Source organism: Triplophysa dalaica, chromosome 7 (assembly GCF_015846415.1).
Source record: "Triplophysa dalaica isolate WHDGS20190420 chromosome 7, ASM1584641v1, whole genome shotgun sequence".
Taxonomy (NCBI): Eukaryota; Metazoa; Chordata; class Actinopteri; order Cypriniformes; family Nemacheilidae; genus Triplophysa; species Triplophysa dalaica.
Genome location: NC_079548.1, coordinates 22,133,214 through 22,155,087, shown reverse-complemented (window position 1 = coordinate 22,155,087; position 21,874 = coordinate 22,133,214). Strand labels below are relative to the sequence as shown.

The following is a 21,874-nucleotide window of genomic DNA, read 5'->3' as shown; positions in this document are numbered from 1 at the left end:
TTAAATCAATTGAAGAGCGACAGGTACGTAGCTACATGACAAACGGTTACATGCACATTACATTGGGTGCCAGGTTTGTGTGAGCTATACATTTATTGTTACAAAGAAATTACATTTACATGTGCACACATACAAAATTAATACACCGGTGATACAAAAGTGCAGTATTACGCAATAGCATGTACTACAGATATAAAATACAATTGAATGGCAGGCGTCTGAAAATACCTCAGTGCCTGGAACGGAGGCCGTGTGAAGATGCTTATCCTGTAATGATCTGTCATTCATATTGTTCATGCAATCAACGGTTGACAGTGAAAGTTGAGTTTAAGATGCATTTCTATGGACACTGTAAATTTGGTCCTTCATTAAATAAAAGCTAAATGTTTAACAGAACTTCTAGTCAAACTCCTATTGAACAGCATTGTTGGGTTATAAGTCATTTGCACCTCAGCAGGGCCTCATGCATCAAACCCTGTACACACACTCACAGAATATTACATACAAAGTGGATTAGAAATAGAATGGCATACTAACACTCTCACATATTGTTCTCTAATGTGCTAACAGTATGTCAACTATAAGGTATACCTGAAAATATCTACTATATGACAATCACACTGCATGGAATATTATATCCCATAATGCAATGTGCTCGCCTTGACCTTTCACTTCCAGTGTACATCGAGCATGATTTTTAACAGCACTCCCCTCTATGATTCAATTTCATTTACAGTTAATAAAAACAACAACATCAGACAGTATACATTGTATACTGCGCAGTATTTAGTGAGCAGGGGATTAGTACTTCATTCCCATCACAACCATTGATTGTAAAACATCACAGATGTCCCATTTCTAGTTTACTAAAAGTGTTAGTAAGTGACATATATCATTCTGGATACAATATAAATCTGTGTGTAGGCTATGTTCACACTGTACATACAACCAGTCGACTGACCTGAACCTCATAACATCTCTTTCAGAAGTTAAAAAACAGAAGTGGATGTCAGGAGCTGTTGGAGGTTTATAAGTTACTGAAGAGTTCATTTTTCTTGCTCCAGTCCATAGGTGGCGCTCTCTTGCTGGAGCGCTTCTGACGAGCGCGTTCCTTCACCTGCTGTAAGGACAGATTCAGCTCTGGAATGGCAGCTACCATAGACCCCTCCACGGTCTAGGAGAAACAATAATATAACTATTTACATGATATTTCATACATGTCGATATTAATTGATTTTATTACTGTACGGTATAATAATTGTATTAAAAACTTTTGAGAATTTAAAGAAACCGCTTGTTACATTGCCGTACCAAACTCAACCGCTAGATGTCAGTCTATAGTCCAAATATTGGAGAGACAAGTTCAGCCAAGTGACGGTTCTTCTATGCCCCAATGACTCCCATAGTATTTATTTTCCCCACTATGGCATTAAATAGGTGACGAGATCTGTTTGGTTCCTGACATTATTTCAAATATCTTCCTTTGTGCTCAGCAGAACACAGACATTTATACAAGTTAAGAACATCCTGAGGCAGAGTAAACGATTTAAGGGCACTGCACGTTGGCGTTTCTATGACTTCCTGTAGCGTGCACGCGCTCTCAAGAGGGCAAGGCTGCAAGTGGGCGTAGTTTAGCTTTGAGTTTACCTCAGGGGGCGGAGTCTCAGTGGGTGGAGTCGTCAGGGAGGCGTTGGAGGATGCGTTTGATGGGGACGGACTGACAGATGACTTCGAGTCCTTCAGCTCCACGTGTTTGGCCACGTTCCCATTAATCTGAGGAGCGCACAAAGACTTTAGTTACAGCAAACTAACGCACATTACATGTGTTTTAATGTTAACCGACACAGTGGGATAGTTGAATGTATTTGCTCTGAAACGGTGTTTTGTGTTTAATCAGGTGAACAATCTTTTCAAACAAACACTGTAAACAAAATCTTTATTTTAAAAATAAAATATAAAAACGCCAATCATCAATGTCTGCTTGCTTGCAGTTTTTTACTGAACCATTTGAGTGTATTGATAATTAATAATTCATTTTATTAATAAACGTAATTCTTTGGAAATCGTGGTGGTGTAGTAGTTCATCGTGTCCAGCAGGGGTCACACGTGAGCCTGTAAGGGTTTTTGTCTGTCAGTCGCTCAGGTTCATGTGAGCCCTCGGGCTGCTGGAGGCAAAGCATCATTAACTTTAAGAGTGGGCAGCATTAGTGAGGCATTGACATCACTTCTCTTCTGACAGGTGACGGTACCCACTGATTCCCTCCTGCTGCCAGCTAACATCTAACACATCATCCACTGACACACACTCTTCATCCACTTACCACTGTGTGTGTGTGTGTGTGTGTGTGTGTGTGTGTGTGTGTGTCTGCACCAGCATGACATCTCTGACATCAACTTGAATGACTGTGGGCTCATCCAAAATGATATTTGTCCCTGTGACAGTGGGTTTACTGGCTGTTTCTCCTCGGGTTTATTTGTGACAAACAGTGCAGGTCGTTGTGTCACTCGCAGCATCATCTACAGATGACTCAGTCTCCAGTCAAACAGCGCTTGTCACAAAAACAAGATTTTTATAGTTTGCTTGTGTGCAGCGGCCAAACTAGATTCTGGAGGAGATACATTTTGTTCACTGAAAGCCATAAAATGTTTTCTTTTGTGTAATATTGTGCGTGTCTTCAATTCACTGAGGCTCAGACTTTGCTTTTTTAATAAACTAAAGCTACTTTGGTGTTATAAAAATGAGAGCATCAGAGTATTTTTGTGTTAAGTGAGTGTTAGATTTGAACATGGCTGTGAGTAACTGGTTTGTACCGTACAGGACGCTGATGTATGTTTTACTACCTCCGTGTGGACATTCCATAGGTGTAATGAGTTGCATACTGTACAAACTGTTCATTTTATCCCCTAAACCTAAAGATCGTAGAAAACGTTTTAGATTTAAAAAAATTATCGTTCTGTACAATCTATAAGATTTTGTGCCCGTGGGCACCTCAATTTTCAGTGACACATGTCCCCATGTGCAGTTGGTGTGCATTCAGGTTTAGGTCCCCACTAACATATAAAACCAAGTCCACACACCACCAGTAGCTGCATAGAAACAGTGAACTGAATTATTAACAGGGACTTAATTGAGATGTTGTTTGACTACTTTAGTGTGATGCTGTAGGAACAACAGTATTTTCCTCTTTAGGTTGAACACCGGGTTAAGAAGGTTTAAGAAGGCCATTTCAAAAGACCCTGCTCATCCTGGACATCATCTGTTCTCCCCCTTACCTTGTGTGAGAAGGTACCGACTGATAAAAGCCAAAACCAACAGACTGAAAAACAATTTCTTCCCCCAGGCAGATGTTAAATGCTAAAAAACACGATCACTCACACTCCCAACCAAACTAAACTGTGCAATAAAAACTCCTATAAGAGTGCAATAACCCTCCAGTACTATATGACTATAACTGCACAGTCACTGCACTACCTCAAAGGATTTATATTTTGACCTTTGTCTATATACAGTATAGAGGTATTTGGCAGTTCATTTAACTGTATATATTTTATTTCTTATAACTTTACGATTGTGTTTTTATAATATTGTTCTCCTGTCATTCAGAAGAGCTGCTAAACTGTATTTCATAGGGTGCGTTTATATTTGCCATTAACATGAGACCTGTATCTGGATGTTGTCCACATACACATTGAAAAGACAAGTGTAAACGCGCTTCTGATCGGAATGTCATCCGAGGAAGCACTGTGATCGGCTCTCAGTGAAATGTAAACGCAATCCAGCCAGTTTATCTACATTTACCGGCACAACTTCACGGAAAACCCCACCCGCTATCATTATTCTCTCGTCTGTCTGAAGCCTGTCAGACTGTGGAGCAGATGACACATACAGCGGAAAGTTTACTTTTGCTGACGCACTGTCATTCCTTTTCCCACAAAATTGATCGAGGATACTTTATTACAGTGTATCATTATTTGAAACCTACAGAGGATGTATGTCAAATCACATGAGATGTTTTACTTGACCACTTCAGCTTTATCATCACATCCCTGAACGGGTTTTACTCACACGGTGCCACTGGTGTTTTTAAATGGATAATTTTTCATGTCCCAGACACAAATAGCAACACTATACCAGCTTGTTTCCAACATAGGCTACTTGTTTGTGTGTGTATTTACTGTATTGCCAACGGCTTAATATACTTTTCGGCTGTCTCGAGGGCTGCTGCCGTGTCTCGTACCGTCCCCAGAAGACAGAACAGCTGTAGGAGCTCTGAATACACCGTATATATCATTCACACACAGAAACAAGATCAGTAAACACTCTTTTTAGGGCGCAGACCAAAGAAACGACGTGCTGTCACTTTCAGCCGAACCAACCCAAATAGACGAAACGATGTTAGTGGTCGCTTTTGATCATAGTAACTTCGGCCTACTTGTGTTTTATTTTATTTTATTGTGCGTGAGTGAGTGAAACCCGCCACAGCTCAAGTACAAAAGCTTGTGTAACGTTATACTCTGCTTATACTTTCACATATAAGATCTTTAATCGTTGTAACCGTGGACTATTTCCCAACACAAAAGAAGATGTTTTGAAGGATGTTGGACAGCAAACGGTTCTGGGGCACTTTCGCCCCCTGTTGTAATTTATACATATTTGGGACAACTAGAGAGTGAGTTATTCATTTTTGTGTGAACTATCCCTTTAAAGTAGAGCAGGTTTCCATAAACCAAATATCACAAGTGACCAGAATTAAAAGGAAAAACAACAAGAAAAAAACTAAAGAAACAGAGAGCTGGAGAGAAATATTCACAAAGAAGTTTGTGTTTTGTTGTGTTTTCACGCTCACCTTATCATCCATGTTGCCGTTGAGCAGAGGTTCAGGTAATGCTCCTGCAGACACAGAAGTAAACAGCACCGATCAAACATGTATCTGCATCCTTCACACACATCAAGCTTCTCATCTGAAGAGCACAGACTTCTGAACGTCCTCCTTAAGTTACAGTGAACAGATGTCTACTCTGTTACACACTACAGGTATGTGCTTCATTTATTATTTAACCCTGCAGAGATCCATGGAGACCTGGATACCCTCACAATTCCTTAGGGAACCAAATCTATAGGCCTTCATAGTGGACTACACATCAACAAATGAACGGACGCAAAACAGCAAGATATCGACAAGACATGATACACGGTCCCAAATCCTTCCATCAGCCAGTTCTTCTGTGTCTGTATACTGCAGCAGAGATTCAGATAACAGTACCAGAAGATTCTCCAGCAACATTCACACCCTGTCATGTCTCTCATGAACTTTTTATCTGAACATTATAATGAGTGACAGACAGCTACACAGTGACGTGTGTTGTGCTACGATCATTCTGAGGGGCCATTGATCTCACACACACAGTATGGCAGAAGTGTAATCGAGTGTTCCCACCAAACGCGATTTGCGCGAATAAATCGCGCTATTCGTGTGTCTGCTAATGAATACATACATAAAACATGTGCATACACATAAACAGTACTTGTCATTAGAACACAAAATGAATCAGGTCAATTTTTACTAGTTTACCCAGATGATATTTTGAAAAACTATTATATCAAAATGTTTCCCGCACTGATGACAGGAAACACTTGGTCGGTTAATAAAACGTGTAAACAATGTGTGTGCAGTCACTCATTGCTAATCGTTTTACAGGCTTCCATAACTTCAGCTGGCACTCTGATCATCAGAGAGATGGTTGGCCTAAGGTGACAAAACAAGATGGTCAACAAATGACATTTTGACTCTTCTGACAGGAAATCCAACCCCAGAGACCCAAATCACACGTGGCGTGGGTTTGACTGTATTTCATCTGAAATAAGAGTTTTGTACCTGTGATGTGTTCAGCGGTGGGAGTCACTCCACACTTCTTAAAGTAAGCATCTGTGTCTGGATCTACGACCACCAGAGATGTTTCATCTCCACCGGATCTGATGATAGCCACCACCTGCGAATGCTGTGTGTCCTGTACAGGAACCCCGTTCACCTGTAGACACACAAACTGCATCAAAGCACACAACCAGACACTAACACAATATTTCTTCGAGGTAAGGTTCTCAGTTGTGATATTTCACTTTAAATTGTTTAAGGGAAGAAAAAATGAAACAAATGTGTTCAAATGTAAATTGTAGAGGTGAAATAATCTGGATTTTTGTCAACTTTAGATCTTCACTTATATCCATTCGGCTCTGGTTGAGACATTGTTGTCATTTCTTTCTCAGGAGAAACATCTGAAACATGGAAGAGACTTCACTTTGCTCTCCATTTAATCGCATTGATGTCAAGGAGAAATAACTGAGACGTAAAATAGACCTCATCTGTGATTTTTCTTGCTTATTGGGAGTTTCCCATCAATATATTGAGCAACATTTATATGCGGTGATGTGACATAGTGTTGTATTATTACATGTTACGTACATTTCAATTTAAAATCCCAGTTTTATTATGAAAAATACCATCTAAAAATATAGACTGAAATCTATTTAGCAGTAATGGAGGTATACTTGTGTGAAATTTCTCATTAGACTTGAATGTATTTTTAGCAGACACATGTTCATTGTTTCAGCACTGAGTGTTTATCAAAGCCAGGATTTATTTTTCAATATTATCTGTCTTATTTCCTGATGTCCAGTGAAAGGATATCCTGTGTGATGTGTTCTCATTCACACACACACATACACGAGAATGCCGAGGAATGTCAAGGGCGAATCTAACAGGATCCAACTAATGGCCCTTTTCCAAAAGAAATCACACTATTTAAAAACGTACTAAACTTAAATGCAAATATTGTACAGAGACTATATGTAAGGCTGCTGCTGGCACAATGATGAAATTTGACTAACGATTAATTGTCTATTAAATAACTACGATAATGGCGAATAACTGAATGTTTAAAGGCTTTGACAATTCGAAAAAGTACAAATCTGATACAACCTAAAATGATGAAGAAATGTCATTTGAACGTAAAGGTGAGTGCAGTTTAAGGACGATGGATGTAAAAAGCTGCAGATCACCCTTGTTTTCGAAGGATTTACAATCATTGCGGTTTCTGAAATACTTGCGATTGTGTCAAATAATTGCGTTTGGGTTAAATGATTGCGATTGGTTAAAATAGTTGCGTGTATCCGTGATTTGAGAGCAGATTTTTCTTGAGCAGATTTGAGGACTGAGGGTGTGACTGTGAGTTTAGTTCCAGAGAGGAAAGGGACAATGTGCTCTCAGCAGAAGAAACAATAGCTGCCTGTCTGACACAAAGAGTCCGGCTCACAGCAGGAGAACTGGAGGCCCCTCTGGGACAACACATATCCCTCCATCACTGCTTCCTTCCCTCATCGCTGGCCTTTCTGTCGCTCTCGCTCCGGATGGAGGGGCCGCCACAACTTGCAGCCTTGAACTTATCTGAGAGAGCCCCAAAAATCCTTGTGTCCAAACATACTCAAAATCTTTTATCATTTATTGTTTTTCATATTTAGAACAACAAAACCCTCTTCAAGAGGTTCATCCTGGGATGTGCGTAACTGACACACAAACGTGTAAGAGCTACATGGCCGTATGCTCGATGTAGAGATGAAAAATGTATCCATATAGATCGCAAGCAGTTTTATTTCTTCCAGTAAGGATCTTGTGTCTCTGTAATGTTCAGGACTTATGTTTCTGTTCCATATCTGTCCCATGAGTCTCTGTTCCTGTTCAACAGGACGAGATAAAACGTGACTCAATGTACAAATCGTCCCCTTCCAGGAACTACGGTTCCATCTCGTTGTGTGATGGAAAAGTACAAGTCCATCATGTTTGTTTTTACACAAAAGAAGATGTTATAGGGTTCATGTTTTAGACACAACTCAATCAAATGAAAGACTTGTGTCTTATCTTGACCTCAGTGACTATGTGTGCGATACATGAATTTACATAAAGATTAAAGAAGTCTACGTCGATAGATGAGTAGTGGCCGGTTCACTAAGACGCTTTGCAACTTCTTTGAAAGGCAAAGGATCCCTAAATACTGATTTCAATGAGATGTGGTGTTTGTGTGGTATGTGTACCTGTATTATTCTGTCCTTGGCCTTCAGACCGGACTTCTCTGCCGGCGAGTCGTCATCTATAGCTCTGATGTACTGGCCGGGTCTGGATTTTTCACTGTGCAGGTTGAAGCCGAAGCCATTTGGGCCTTTCCAAATGACACAGAGCCGCGGCCTGAGCTGAAGCTTCAAGTCCTGCAGGAGAGACACAACACAACATCAACACAATGAAACACAAGAGCTCGCCGCTCAAAGACAGGAAGTCTGGGGCCTGAACGCCTGTGCCCTTCATCATTAGTATTTTATACAGTATAGAGTTATACAGTCCTGACAGACAGACAGGGAATCATGGGAAGAGTCTGCTGGTGGCTGGAGGTCCAGACACAAGTGATGGAAGTGGATGGCGCACAGGATGAGGTCACTTGATCATGACCCCGCCCCTCACTGTTCACGGGCAACACGCGGCACAGTGCATTGTCATCCAGGAAACAACACCCATCCGCTACGTTTAGACAGCACATGTGGGGTCTTTTAATAGATCATTAGAAGGTGAATTGAACTCTAATGTGTGCCAAGCTCGATTATATATAGCCAGAGGAAACAACGTGAAACATACAGAGTGTTCAGTGAAGCAGGAACTTTTCCTTCACACACCTTCGATTATAAATGAACCCAATTTCAATTAACTGCTGAATGCAACAGATCTTAATCAAGATGATAAAAACCCTGTGTGCTGTAGGTGGTAATCAGAACTACACATGCTTTCAAAAGCTTATAATGGATTGTCATCGGTTTGAAATATTTTGTAAAGATCATTTGTAAGTATTTTAATGCTCTACGCCAGCGGTTCTCAATCCTGGTCCTCGCGCCCCCTCCGCTCTGCATATTTTGTATGCTTCTCCTACCGCTTCAGAGGTTTGTTCAATACGCCCGCAAGAGACCTGCGAAGTAAACATCAGTAGATATTCTGCCATAATTCTAGTTCGAAATGGGCATAACGTTGCGCAAATCTCAAGATTACGGTTAATTAACCCTTCAATCTTCCGTAGTAGGTTTTGTCTGTGTGAAAACGCTGCAGGCAGGAGTGTTGCGCAAATTTGTGTTCTTAAATTAACGTCAGCTGATTTCCTGTGTGCAGGGATTAGAGAGCAATGAACACAGTTCAGGGAACACGTCAATCGGAACGCGGTTCATTTATTGAGCTCTCTTCTAATGAGCTAGAGATTTAAATCAGGTGTGTTAAACAAGAGAGATACAAAAAACATCCAGAGCGGGGGGCGCGAGAACCAGGGTTGAGAACCGCTGCAATGACTGTGAAGAGAAGGATAAAACTAAACTGAAAACAATACAAGAAATGCAAATGATAGGGTGTTCTGGTTGCTAGGATGTAGTTGGTGGTTGCTATGGTGACCTGGGACAATTCATTGGACAATTGTTTGTAATTATATACAAATGAACTATACATTGCGAAAGGGAACAAAACATGTCTACGTTTCGTTTCATATCAAATTAAATGTGTAATTTAGTTTTTTTAATGAGCCTTATATTAGCAAACTGGCTTAGTTTTATTTCTAAATATTGTTTTATATTTTATTTATTTTATTAATATATACTCCTATATTTTATTTGAATTCTAATAAAAGTAAATTCACATGCTTGATACTCATTTTCACTATTTGAGGGTTTATATTGATCTTTTTTACTACAACCACAGTTAAACAACTATTAACAATGTATAAAACAAATAGTATAATTAAAATAAAATGTACAGAAACTAGACTTTAAATGTGGTTTGGGGTTAAATGTCCAGTTTTGGTTTTCTGTAGGATCTTTTGACAGAAATGTAATATAATATGAATAACTATGTCTTCAGAGGTGTATAAAGATCTTACATAAAGAAGCGTTATGTTTTTATAACTGTAGAATGAGCTGTTTCTATCTACATACACCACGGGTCCACTTGCATGGAAGGTTTCATGTGTTTTAGCCCAAATTATTTTTGGGAATCATAGGGTATAATTATTGGCATATTCACTTTCTTCACCCACAGTGGATCAAACCAATCAAAACCACACTGGAATGAAAATGGGATTATTCTAGTTCTCTAAAACAATGTTGTGTGTTGAATATAATTTGTGCTGCATGTATGACTACAGTCAAACTCCACCCGATTGTTCAGTTTCTCCAGCATTTTCTCTTCATCCGACTGGAGCACAGGAAGAGCAGGACTTCCTGCTGACCACACCTGCTTCCCACTATCCGAAACAATGCGGAACAGTGCCCACACCCACCCAAAATCACAGCTAAACGCATGCAGCCCGTCACAATGCCGTCACTTCGGCTTACTGCTAGAGGTGGCGCTCGCTGAACATCATGTAGACAAATGGTAGTGTCACAGAAAAGGTGGAACTTGATTATAAATGGCCCTGCTTATAGGGATAGTTCACCCAAAGCTATAAATTCTGTCCTCATTTACTCACCGTCTTGTCATTTCAAACCTGTATGAGTTTCTTTCTTCTGCAGAAGACAAAAGAAGATATTTTGAAGAACGTTGGTAACCAAACAATGTGGCACCCAATCGCTTGTATTGCAGGTTACTAAACAAATGCAAGTGAATCGGTCCCAGTTAACAACAGAAAAATATTAAACCTTTCCTTTGGCTCAGTGGTCAGAGCATGGTGAAAGGTCATGGGTTCGATCCCAGGGATTGCACAGAATTAAAAACAAATGTATAGTACAATGCAACGTAAGTCGCTTTGGATAAAAGAGTCTGCCAAATGCGTAAATGTAAAAAGGTGTTACAGATGAAAATCAGATGAGCTGGTCATTATTAGAAATATTCAGAAACACTATCTGCTTCGCCTCGATAGTCCATGTGCTGGATTTCAGTACGAGATAAGCCACAGTGCCCATCACGGATGTAAACAAGGATGTGTTGTGTCAAGGATTCTCAGAGAGGGTAAGGAATCTGAAGAATGTGCTGCCATCACAAAAGCCTGTCCATCTCATGAGAACCAACCATTGACATGAAAACTGGAGGAACTTGGGTTTGGCTTCGACTGAACATCCTGTGTACACAACCCCGGCCTTGACCTAAGATCAGTCCTGCCAACCCAACACAACCACGGCAGCACCAAGATGTCCTGAAACCCCCGTGTTTTAAAACTCAGTCAGCCAGAATGACGCATTAGTATATCTTTATTCCTGTCCAAATGGTGGACATTTCATATTTTACAATGTCTTGAATCCAACCGCTGTCCTCAATTCCCAGAAGATACAGTACTGAGATCTGAATCAGGCTGTTTAAGGAATACAGCATCACTGCAAAGGCCTGATGGACGAGAAAGAGACTGAATGAGCCTTTGTCTCTATTTACTTCTGATCATATTTCAGCTTTCTATGTTTACCAGTAATAATCAAAATGAACACAAAGTGCGGCCTTGGGTTCACTAAAAAAACACTCAAGTTTTTTTAGCCAAATATAAAATCTTATGATTAGTGGTTTCTTCATAAATGAGTTGTAATAACAGCATAGCAGACACAAGGAATAATGAAGCTAGTGCTGTCAAGACAGACTTTCGATTTGCATATTCAAATCAGCGTAGCCAGCTTTGAGTAGTCAAACATTTAGCAAAGGAGTGCAAGTATTTATCTTGCTTGTTACACTGCGATAAATCCATTATTGGTATAGGATACATTAAATAAATAAAATATTTCCGTCATAGTTCTGTCCTACCATTCGTAACCATGTACTGGTGAATTAAAGCATATGTTTATTTTACACATGTAACAATCTCCATATTCCAAATGTGATGTGAGCAATAACTAAAAGAAATCTGTAAATATATTTGATCTGTGTATTTTGCTGCATTAGAAAGATTATAGACCATAATAAACTATCTTGTGAAGAAAGACTAGAATTCTAGATAATGACCAACCAGACAATTTTGGTAGGACTTGGATACAAAAATCTTCATTAAAGGTGGGGTGCCACAGTGTTTCATGCATTCTGACTTCTTTACAATGTTAAACAAGCTGGCTTCTCATGCTTAACATGGTCAACTTGTCAATAAAACTATTATATAGGTACTCAAGATTAATATGAGATAAGCAGAAACTGCTTGTGTTACGTCCGCTTTAACATTTTCTAGATTATTCTAGAACATGACCTACATTCTCCTTGACAGCATCTGTTTAAATAAATCAACAGATTATGATATAATAATCTTACCACAGCCCATCAACCTCCAGCTCCACACATTGACATTACATGTGGCCATGTAGAGTAAACAACACTAATGCAGTGACGTATGTAACTGACTCATGGACCACAGCAATTCTCATCCAACATAAACAAACATACACAGCATCATTCAAGTAGAAAACATGTATATGTACATTGTTTGTGAACCATTTTAATTTTTAAAACTACAATAACATTGTGAATAAACAAGGGAGTCATTTGTACACCCATTTTTACATAACCGTCACATGTGCTGCTTAAAGCAGCCCTGCAATGATGTGTCATGCATTCTGACCTCTTTACGATGCTAAACATGTCAAAAAATGAGTTGGGTGTATTACATAGTATTTCTGTGCTTGATACAATCCCCCAGCGATCGTACAGGTTTCAGAAAGTTTTTTTCGAACATATAAAACTCTTTCGAAACAACTTCTCTTAGTCCCTTATTGGACAATTCTCCCAGAAAAGCATGCGGCACGGCCACAGGACCATCTTTCACTTGTAAGCAGGAGAGAGAGAGAGAGCATACGTTTGCAAAGTTCAGGTGTTTGTTTGTTCACTGCATTTGGGTGATGAATGTTATATAAACTGTGGATATAATGCTGGATTTGGAGATGGTTTGAAACTGATATATGGAGCCGTCCCAGCGCTAAAATATGCCGGACATGAACCGCATGCGGTGAGTGAAACTGATGTCTGTGTTTTGTAGACAATGTGTGCGAACGTGCTTTGGTTCAGCCGACCCCTGCACACGCCATAATATGATTTCAGAAACAATCGTACAGCTGTATCTATCTTTTATAAATGTGATCAAACTAAATACTCTTCAAAGATACGAAGTATACAATACTACTCTATAGGTACTCAAGATTAATATGAGATTAGCAGAAACCCTGTTTGATATGCCCGCTGTAACATTTGCAAAATGTTATGTACATGAAATGTACGAAAGAACGGACAACCGGAAACAACTATGTCACTAAAGTGTGTTTTACATATTACATAAGTAAGAATAACTTTCAGATTCATCACAGATATTAAAGATGGAAAGGTTTATTCGTTTCACCCTCTGTAAGGTCCAAAGTACACCCATATCAAACTTAATGGCCTGCAAATGATTAATCCCACTGTCAAACAATCCCCGCCTTGTATTGACTCGCTCTAGACTCGATGACCACAGATGACGCAAAACAAAAACAAACAGCATGTGTTCATCAGTCATTCAATGTTGCTCACTATACATGTCGAGTATTTTAGGTATATCAGCAAATATCAGTAAGAGCACACATAGAAATAATTCTTAATTTTTGTAATCAGGCCTCGTGCAACTAGTAAAACTCTCAAAATCCTGATTCTAAAGCCCATTTCAAATGTGTGATGGTAAAGCTATCACTCGGTGATCAGGGGATTCCATTATTCCCCTTATCAGTGCAGTCAAACATCTGGCTATTTAAGACTCATGTCTTTGACACAGCCATTCATTAGATCCCTCTATCAATCTTTTTTCTAACCTTCACATCCTCTGTAGGATTAAGCCTTACCACATGGCTAAATATTTGAAGGTATCCTTAAGTGAAGAGGTATTTCACATCGGTTAAGCAATGGGGAACCTCTAATGTCAGTACTTGGTCCTCTCTTCTTCTCTATTGCCCGGTTTCACAGACAAGGCCTAAGCCAAGTATAAGACTAAAATGCAATTATGAGCTGTCGTAACTAGGGATGTGACGATTCACCGTGAGCGGGTTGAAAATCGATTATAATGTATGACGATTCAAATCGGTTGAGGTGTTAACTGAATCACAATACATTTTTTTGAACAGCAGGGGCCGCCATGACTGCAAACCTTAATGTAGACATGCTGATGTTTCTTAAATGCAAAAAAATCCTAGAAAAGCACCAACTGTGTTAGTTTGTTTATATTAAAGAGATTATTTCTATTATTAACTTGTTTTAAAATTGCAGTTTAGTTTTGTTATTTGAAATAAAACCATAGCATATATGGCTGTAAATGTGTTCACAATCCTACTGTACAATCACACCGACCTTGTGTATTTCAGTTTTGGTCAGCTCATTAAGCAGGGCGGGGATGCAAGTCTATTTTAAGTTGATGGAGATTGTCATTTCCAGTTGAGCGTTTCTGGGGGAAAGGGTTTCGCTCATTGTCAGAAGAAGTTTGTGAACTCTGTGAATAATGGAAAGGAAACTGAATGCATCAGTGCTGTAGCTGCGTTAGAAACCCCAAGAGGCAAATCTCCCCTTCACCTGCCCTTTCTCTTACAAGCCACCCTAAACAACTGACCTGCGCATGTGACCGGCCCAGAGTCACAAAAGAATAGCCAGAGTTCCATCGCAAACCCCACCCTGACAGACAGGGAACACAAAACCACCCTGAATACCTTCAGATGGACATACACCCACCCACCACCATCCAAACAGTCGGTGTTTACATGTTAGCAATCATCTGTTTTAGGCCACACCCAACAAAGCCTGTCATTTGTTTAATAAAGATACATAGAAACATTATCTCTAAACTATTGGTTGGTTTTCACAATGACAACAGTGTATTGGTAAAGAAATAAACGATCTAGGACAGAGTGTAAGAGAAAGTTTAGGCTAAACTAATGTTTTGACCCAAAAAAGTGCTCAAACATTGTCCATTTTATGCGTTTTTTGCGCTGAGTTTCATTACTTGGACCATATAAAAATTCGATCCCACCCCTCTCACCTGCCCTTAAATGAATCCCAACTGTACCAGAATGAATACTACAGTATTTCTTTATATATTAAAATACACTATATGATTTATTTCTATTGTGGTTTATAAACGGCACTCAAATTAGAGAGAAGCAGTTACAAGAAAAGCATTTTATTATAAGAACTGCGACTGGGAATATGTAAACCTATAAATGACACATCATCAACAGTGGTTTGTAAATGCAAGCAAATTAGCTCAGATTGTGTTCATTATATGTCATTAACACACCGTATCCACGGTTTTCCACAGTTCAGGAAACTGCTTTCACACGATTTAAACAAACTAAAATCCAAAATGTCAAATGGACTCAGGGTCACACCGAGCAACAATCAAGGAGGAACATACTTTATACAAACACTTTAAACAGAGATCTTACAGCAAAGCTCTTCACACGCAAAACAGCTGCTTCGACCCAACCACAAAGAACTTCTTCAAACAAATGAAATGAAAATGACATCATTACAAGAACAAAAGCAGAAATATTTCCTTCGCCGAGATTGTAAAGTCAGACGTAATTTACAAAGGCAGGTTCAGCATCATTTGTGTTTGTTGTTGACGGTGAACCGAGAGGGAGAAACGCTGTTCCTAGATCAGTGCAAACAGACAGGATGAGGAACAATCAGAGGAAACCACTCTCAGCTTTCTGGAGTCTCCGTACTTGCACAGGCACCAGAACCACATTCCCACAGACTACACATACAAGCAGTTCTGTTTACATAAATGATATTCGTGTAAATTGATTTAAATAATGAAATAGATTTACAAAAAGGGTCCTTACATATATTGTTGTTATTCATATAATGGAATGATGTCGTTTATTTATCACTGACCTGTAGCTCAAATCAAGTTAGTCAGTGTAAATGAGGCTGAATATTGTTCTGTTGCTAGTGATTTACATGTTACACAGTGTAAGAAATTTAGTTAAGTAAAAATAGTTTATTTTTATATATTAATTAATTGGCATTAATGTAATTAAACGTATTTTTCTGTGTTCATTTCGTGTAAAAAAATATGCCTCGGTTATTTTTCCCCACATTCTTATTGTGTTTTAGGTCTTACACAAGGGTGTAACTTTGGTTTGAGAAGTGGGGGAGGACACATATTCCAAATATCTATGTTTTGCGTTGTTTTTGATCGTTTAAATTGATTGAACCATGAACCCAAAAGGTGTTTTTATTGTGTGGCAAAAGTTAATAAAATGCGAAAATGCGAGGATTGACTTGGCTTGTTAACCTGAATCTGCGGTTGGAAGAAAACGAACCGGATGACTTTCTTAAATGCTTAACAAGGTTTAATGTGCCTAAACAACGACCAGGGAAGCCCATGTTTCTGTCAAGCCTTATCATAAACACTAACTGCTGTTAAAACATTGAGTCCTTATTAAACCAAAAAAATTATGAATCACACGTTATGTGTTTCTTCCCCATAGAAGTCCATAAAAAGGGAACCGCTTAACAACCAACCGAAACAACGACCACGTGAAAACACATTTCTTTTAAATTGAAATCAAAACCATGTTATTGAAAACAATCTTTCAGTGATCTATTTTAGGAGTGTGCACACGACACGTGCATATGGTCTTACATTACATATCTTTAGTTTACTTTGTGAGACAAAAAAGATTAAAAAAATAACACAAACAGTTTATCTAATACTTTGTGTAGTGGATAGAGTAAATGCCATTGCCAAGGGTGATGCCCCTGAGTCACAGTGAATTTAACCCGACACAAAACCACTTCCATGTCAGGAAAGAGAAAGCTTATGTCAGCTAAGTCATATGTGCTCGGTTGAAAAACAGCCCAGAGAAGGGAGTTTCAAAAGGAAAACTGTGAGAAGAGTGTCATGTGGTGGACATGAAAACATTTTCATTATCATAATCTCCATTCAAAAGTTACAACTACTGAAAAATCACAGCTTTTGCTCATTTATAAATGACATAAGACATGAGGGATCGCATTAGACTAATTGTTGACATGAATATTAAAAGAAATCAATTCTATCAAGACAACAAGGCCTAAAGGCATTCTAGGTAAATGGTTATCCTGATGACATGAGAATAAAAGGGGGTCAAAGCTGTAAACAAGCTTGAGTCACCATGGGGAGCCCAAGTGTTCTGGAGTCTGGCCTTTTTCCTCTTGAGTAATGTGCAAATAATTATTGTGGCTGCAGTGCACACGCACACAAAAGACACTGCGGTTACGACCATCTGAACGACACAAGAAAGAAGTTCATGAGAAAAATACAACAGGCTCTTTCTGGGACAGCCGGACTTCATCTGAACTGTGAACAAATTATAGTGCTTTAAGTCACAACACAGAGAGGACCTGTTCATCTGGAGAACGCATTCAATCACATTGATCTAAATGATGTTCCTCAGAAGAGCTGGCACTCTGTGTAATTGCTGGTGGCGTGAAATTGTGTGTTAAAGATGTTTACGCAAGGTCAAGGCTGAATAGAGTTGTTTGTCTTTCTCTGTGAGAACACTGCAGGTGCGTCCCAATATGCCGAACAAGTTATACATGTTGTTTCGTCGTATGGATGTGGTGAGATAGACTTTGTTGCACAATGTTTCTCCATAATGTTACACAGTGAATGAATAAATTGTTGTTTTTTTGTGTCTTTTTTTCATACTATGCCTTAAAGGAGTAGTTCACTTTCAAAATAAATGTTCATGTTAATTTCAAGATGTCATCCAAGTTGTTTACGTGTTTGTTTCTCGAAAAGACATGAAGGTTTTTGATGAAAACATTACAGGATTTCTCCCTATAGTGGACTTTCTCCCTATAGTGGACTTTCTCTATAGTGGACTTTCTCTATAGTGGACTTTCTCTATAGTGGACTTTCTCTATAGTGGACTTTCTCTATAGTGGACTTTCTCCCTATAGTGGACTTTCTCTATAGTGGACTTTCTCTATAGTGGACTTTCTCTATAGTGGACTTTCTCTATAGTGGACTTTCTCTATAGTGGACTTTCTCCCTATAGTGGACTTTCTCTATAGTGGACTTTCTCTATAGTGGACTTTCTCTATAGTGGACTTTCTCTATAGTGGACTTTCTCTATAGTGGACTTTCTCTATAGTGGACTTCGATGGAATCCAAACGGTTGAAGGTCAAAATGTTTCAGTGCAGCTTCAAAGATACCAGATGATGAATAAAGGTCATATCTAGTGAAACGATTGATCAATTAAAAAAAATGTAAATGCTTTAAAAACACAAATGCTCGCCTTGCTCGGTTCGGCGATGCGCGTTCATGACTTCACAAAATATCTAATACAATAAACATCTATTGTTTTTTTGATCTATCGTTTCATACAGTCATGTGACCACGATAATATGGAGATTTTTTTCTATTGCGATATCGATAATATTGTGACATCCCTTATTCATACACCGTGTGACGGCATGTACAGTATGTAGTTTAAGCGCAAATGTATCATCATAACACATGCAACCTTCATGTAGCGTCTCTTCCTGAGCAGTTAAATGATAAAAGCACTAGTTATGTGAACTGCCAAGTGCACTCCAGTGTGTGGGTATGTGTGTTTCACAGTTGTCATAGCACTGCCATTTAACTGCTGTTTCATTGACTACAATTGAAACCTGAGGAATATAATCACATTTTAACTTGATGTAATAGATGAACATTCCATGCATTTATTAGACGGCTCATTTGAATGCTTGATTCTGATTGGCCAGTCGCGACATTCCAAGGGTTGTTCTTTTCAAATAACAATCGATCGAAAGTAATAACACCCTGTAACCCGGATGTTGCAAATCATTTTAAGAGGAGCAGTTTAATATTACACAAAAATCAATTATAAATACATATTTTAAAAACATATATGACATTATATTTACAAAAGATTAAACTAATTTGCCTGTTCTTGACGTTTGAACGTCGCTTCTCACTTTAAAACCCAAACTAAACGTCTTTTCCTCGAGGAAGGTCTACATTCGGTAAAAAATGAGCTAATCAAATATTTCAAATTCACATTTTATGTCCAGTTTTTCTCTCACGTGGCAAGTAGCCGTGTAATAAGCGGGATAATGTACAAGCAGGAGGGCTGTTATCGCGATCACACTGTCGGGGCTTATTTCTGCGATAACAACCAGCTGCCTGTACATTATCCCTCACATAGAGGGATGGTATTAGATGCTAAAACCGTGGTACTCTGTGATTAGCCCATATCGTTTTCATTTGCCATGTATTTACATTGTACTTCAAAAGTAAGTCAATGAACTTCATGGTACTTTACCATTGTTTTTTTTTGTGTGTTTTTGCTCAGCAGCTACCCCCCAGTGACTCCCATACTATGGGAGTCAATGGGGGGCAAGATATGTTTGGTTTCAACCATTCTTCCAAATATCTTCAGATATGAGAACAAAGACATTTAAACAGATTTGGAAGAACTCGAAGGTGAGTAAATGCTGACAGAATTTTCATTTTGGGGTGAACTATCCGTTTAAGTGTTTTTCTAGTGTTACACAATTCTCATTTGAACTTTTCTAGTGTGAAAGATCATCATCTTCATTCACTGTGGTAAAGTTAGTTATAGTTTAGTTGAATTATTAGAGTATTTTGTAGTTAAACACAAATCCACCATAGTCTCACTATGGGACAGATAGTTTAAGCATGGTTTAAACATATAATAATCAATCTAACAACATTTAGCTGAGGGTGTTTAGTTTGACAGCATCTCACCGTTTCCGAGCTCACGGATGATCTGAGTTTCACCTCTGCAGGGATGTTGTGGACGGGAATGATCTCCACGTTCCTCTCGGGTATCGGCGGGGGTGTCGGAGAGTCTCTCGGTTCGCCGTTTCCCATCATCTCCTCGTCAATCTCGGGCTCATCATACTCAGGCACCGGAACACCTTCCGTGACAAACTCCTTCACACACTTCAAGCCGTATTTATTCAGCAGCTGATCCGTGTCCATATCCACCACTATGAGCTCCAGGTTACCGGCGGTCGCGCGTATTCGTGCCACGACCTGCTGGTGGTTGTCGGTCTCCACGCGCTCTCCGTTGACGAACACGAGCCTGTCGCCCGCGCGCAGACCGGACAGCTCGGAGGGGGAATCGGGCTCGACCAGACGGATAAACTGGCCGACTTTGCCCTTTTCCCCGTGCAGGTGGAATCCGTAGCCGTTCTCTCCCTTTTCCAGGACACACAGTCTGGGTCGCAGAGTCTGACCGAACATCGCGCGCGTCTGATTGAAAGCGACAGAAATCTAATCGACGAGTAAACTTTCACTTCTTCGGTCCCTCACTGAGATTCTCACGGATGACGCATGTTAAGAAGCACAGCTTCAGTGACAGAAGTGATGGTGTGCTTGTTTCAGTGTGAGGGGAAAGTTGAGTTCTAGTGTTTGTTCGGTCAGTTTCACATCAACATCCAGGATGATCATAGAGGAGTGACTCCTCCTCCTCCTCCTCCTCTTCCTCCTCTCAGTTCAAGTTCAGTAGCCGCGCGCTACGACACCCCGATCATTCAATCTTGTCCGCTTGCGCACTTTCGCTTTTTTATATGTGTGTGTGCAATTTCCACTTCTGCTATTTACGGCACATTTAGGAGCTCAATGAAGTACTGTAGTTGTTTAAGGAATACACTTTCGAAAATGTAAATAATCACCCTCATGTCTTTCCACACCCATAAAAACTTTGTTTATCTTATAAATAAAGCAAATAAAGACATTTGGGATGAAATCCGAGAGGTTCTGTCATCTACCACAACACAGCTGTGTTTTGAGGAAACACTTTTTGTGAGCAGAAATCGCCTTTTTTATTGACACTCATATAGTATCAAAACATAGACATAAACACATGACTCTCCTGGTCCTCCATAATAAACAAACACTAGGGGGAGTTCACAAAGTTTTAAAGTTTTCAGTACCTTTTGTTTCAAAGAAAATCGAATTGAATCCATTTTCTTCTAGAAAAGGTACATCTGTGTATATACAATTTTACTTACAAATAGATCAAATTGATTATATAAATACAATTGCAAGTGTATGTTTCCTTTCCAAAATCTCTATCAACATCCCTAATAATAAAATCATGAACATTGTTCGAAAAAGGTTTCACAAATGGGCAGCACCCGTATAAATGATCCACAGTTTCTAAGCAATTATCACAAAACGACTTTATTCAACAACGTCTTCTTCGTGTCAGTCTGTCACGTGTTCAGAAGAGCAACACGACGCATGCGTGTGATGCTGACTCAGGGGCCGCGTTCTACATCAGCACCACGCACGCTTTTGGATGAGATCAGAGAAAGTTTGAGCGTTACATCCACCTCAGTATTAAATAAACTGAGGGAAATATTACATATGTGAGTGTGTGCAGGAGGAATAAGACTTAAAGAACTTAAATTCTGTCACAAGAATTACTCACTGAGGGGTTGGCAAGTCAAAGTAAGGATAAAAAGGATAATTGAAGAAATTAATTGATGAAAAATGCAACTACAATTGCCTACTTTTAAAAAATATAGTTATACTATTATATATAATTACATAATAGTTATATCATGATTGAACTTAGCCTACTTTTTACACTCCTTGCGTAATAAACTGCAATTTTATTTGCCGGCTGGGTGTACACCATTGCGTCATGTGAAGAGAAATGTTAACATTTAAGCTTGATGGTGAGAGAAAAATGGCATAATAAGAGAATATAAAGAGGAGCACTTCTCCTTTGCCAAAACAATCCTTTCACCTCACAGGTGTGGCGTATAAGATGCTGATTAGACAGCATGATTATTGCACAGGTGTGCCTTAGGCTGGCCACAGTAAAAGGTCACTCTAAAATGTGCA

General features: G+C 39.2%; 1 protein-coding gene across 1 annotated transcript; it reads right to left on the bottom strand.

Moving 5' to 3' along the window:
- Nucleotides 1-62: 62 nt before the first annotated feature.
- Nucleotides 63-20,529, bottom strand: nherf1b (NHERF family PDZ scaffold protein 1b). Its single transcript, XM_056751811.1, has 6 exons — nt 19,763-20,529; nt 8,087-8,257; nt 5,877-6,030; nt 4,848-4,891; nt 1,648-1,773; nt 63-1,174 (listed from the first exon to the last, which is right to left on the bottom strand). Exons 1-6 carry the CDS (start codon nt 20,261-20,263, stop codon nt 1,028-1,030), a joined length of 1,143 nt encoding a protein of 380 aa, XP_056607789.1. The 5' UTR covers nt 20,264-20,529; the 3' UTR covers nt 63-1,027.
- Nucleotides 20,530-21,874: the final 1,345 nt, after the last annotated feature.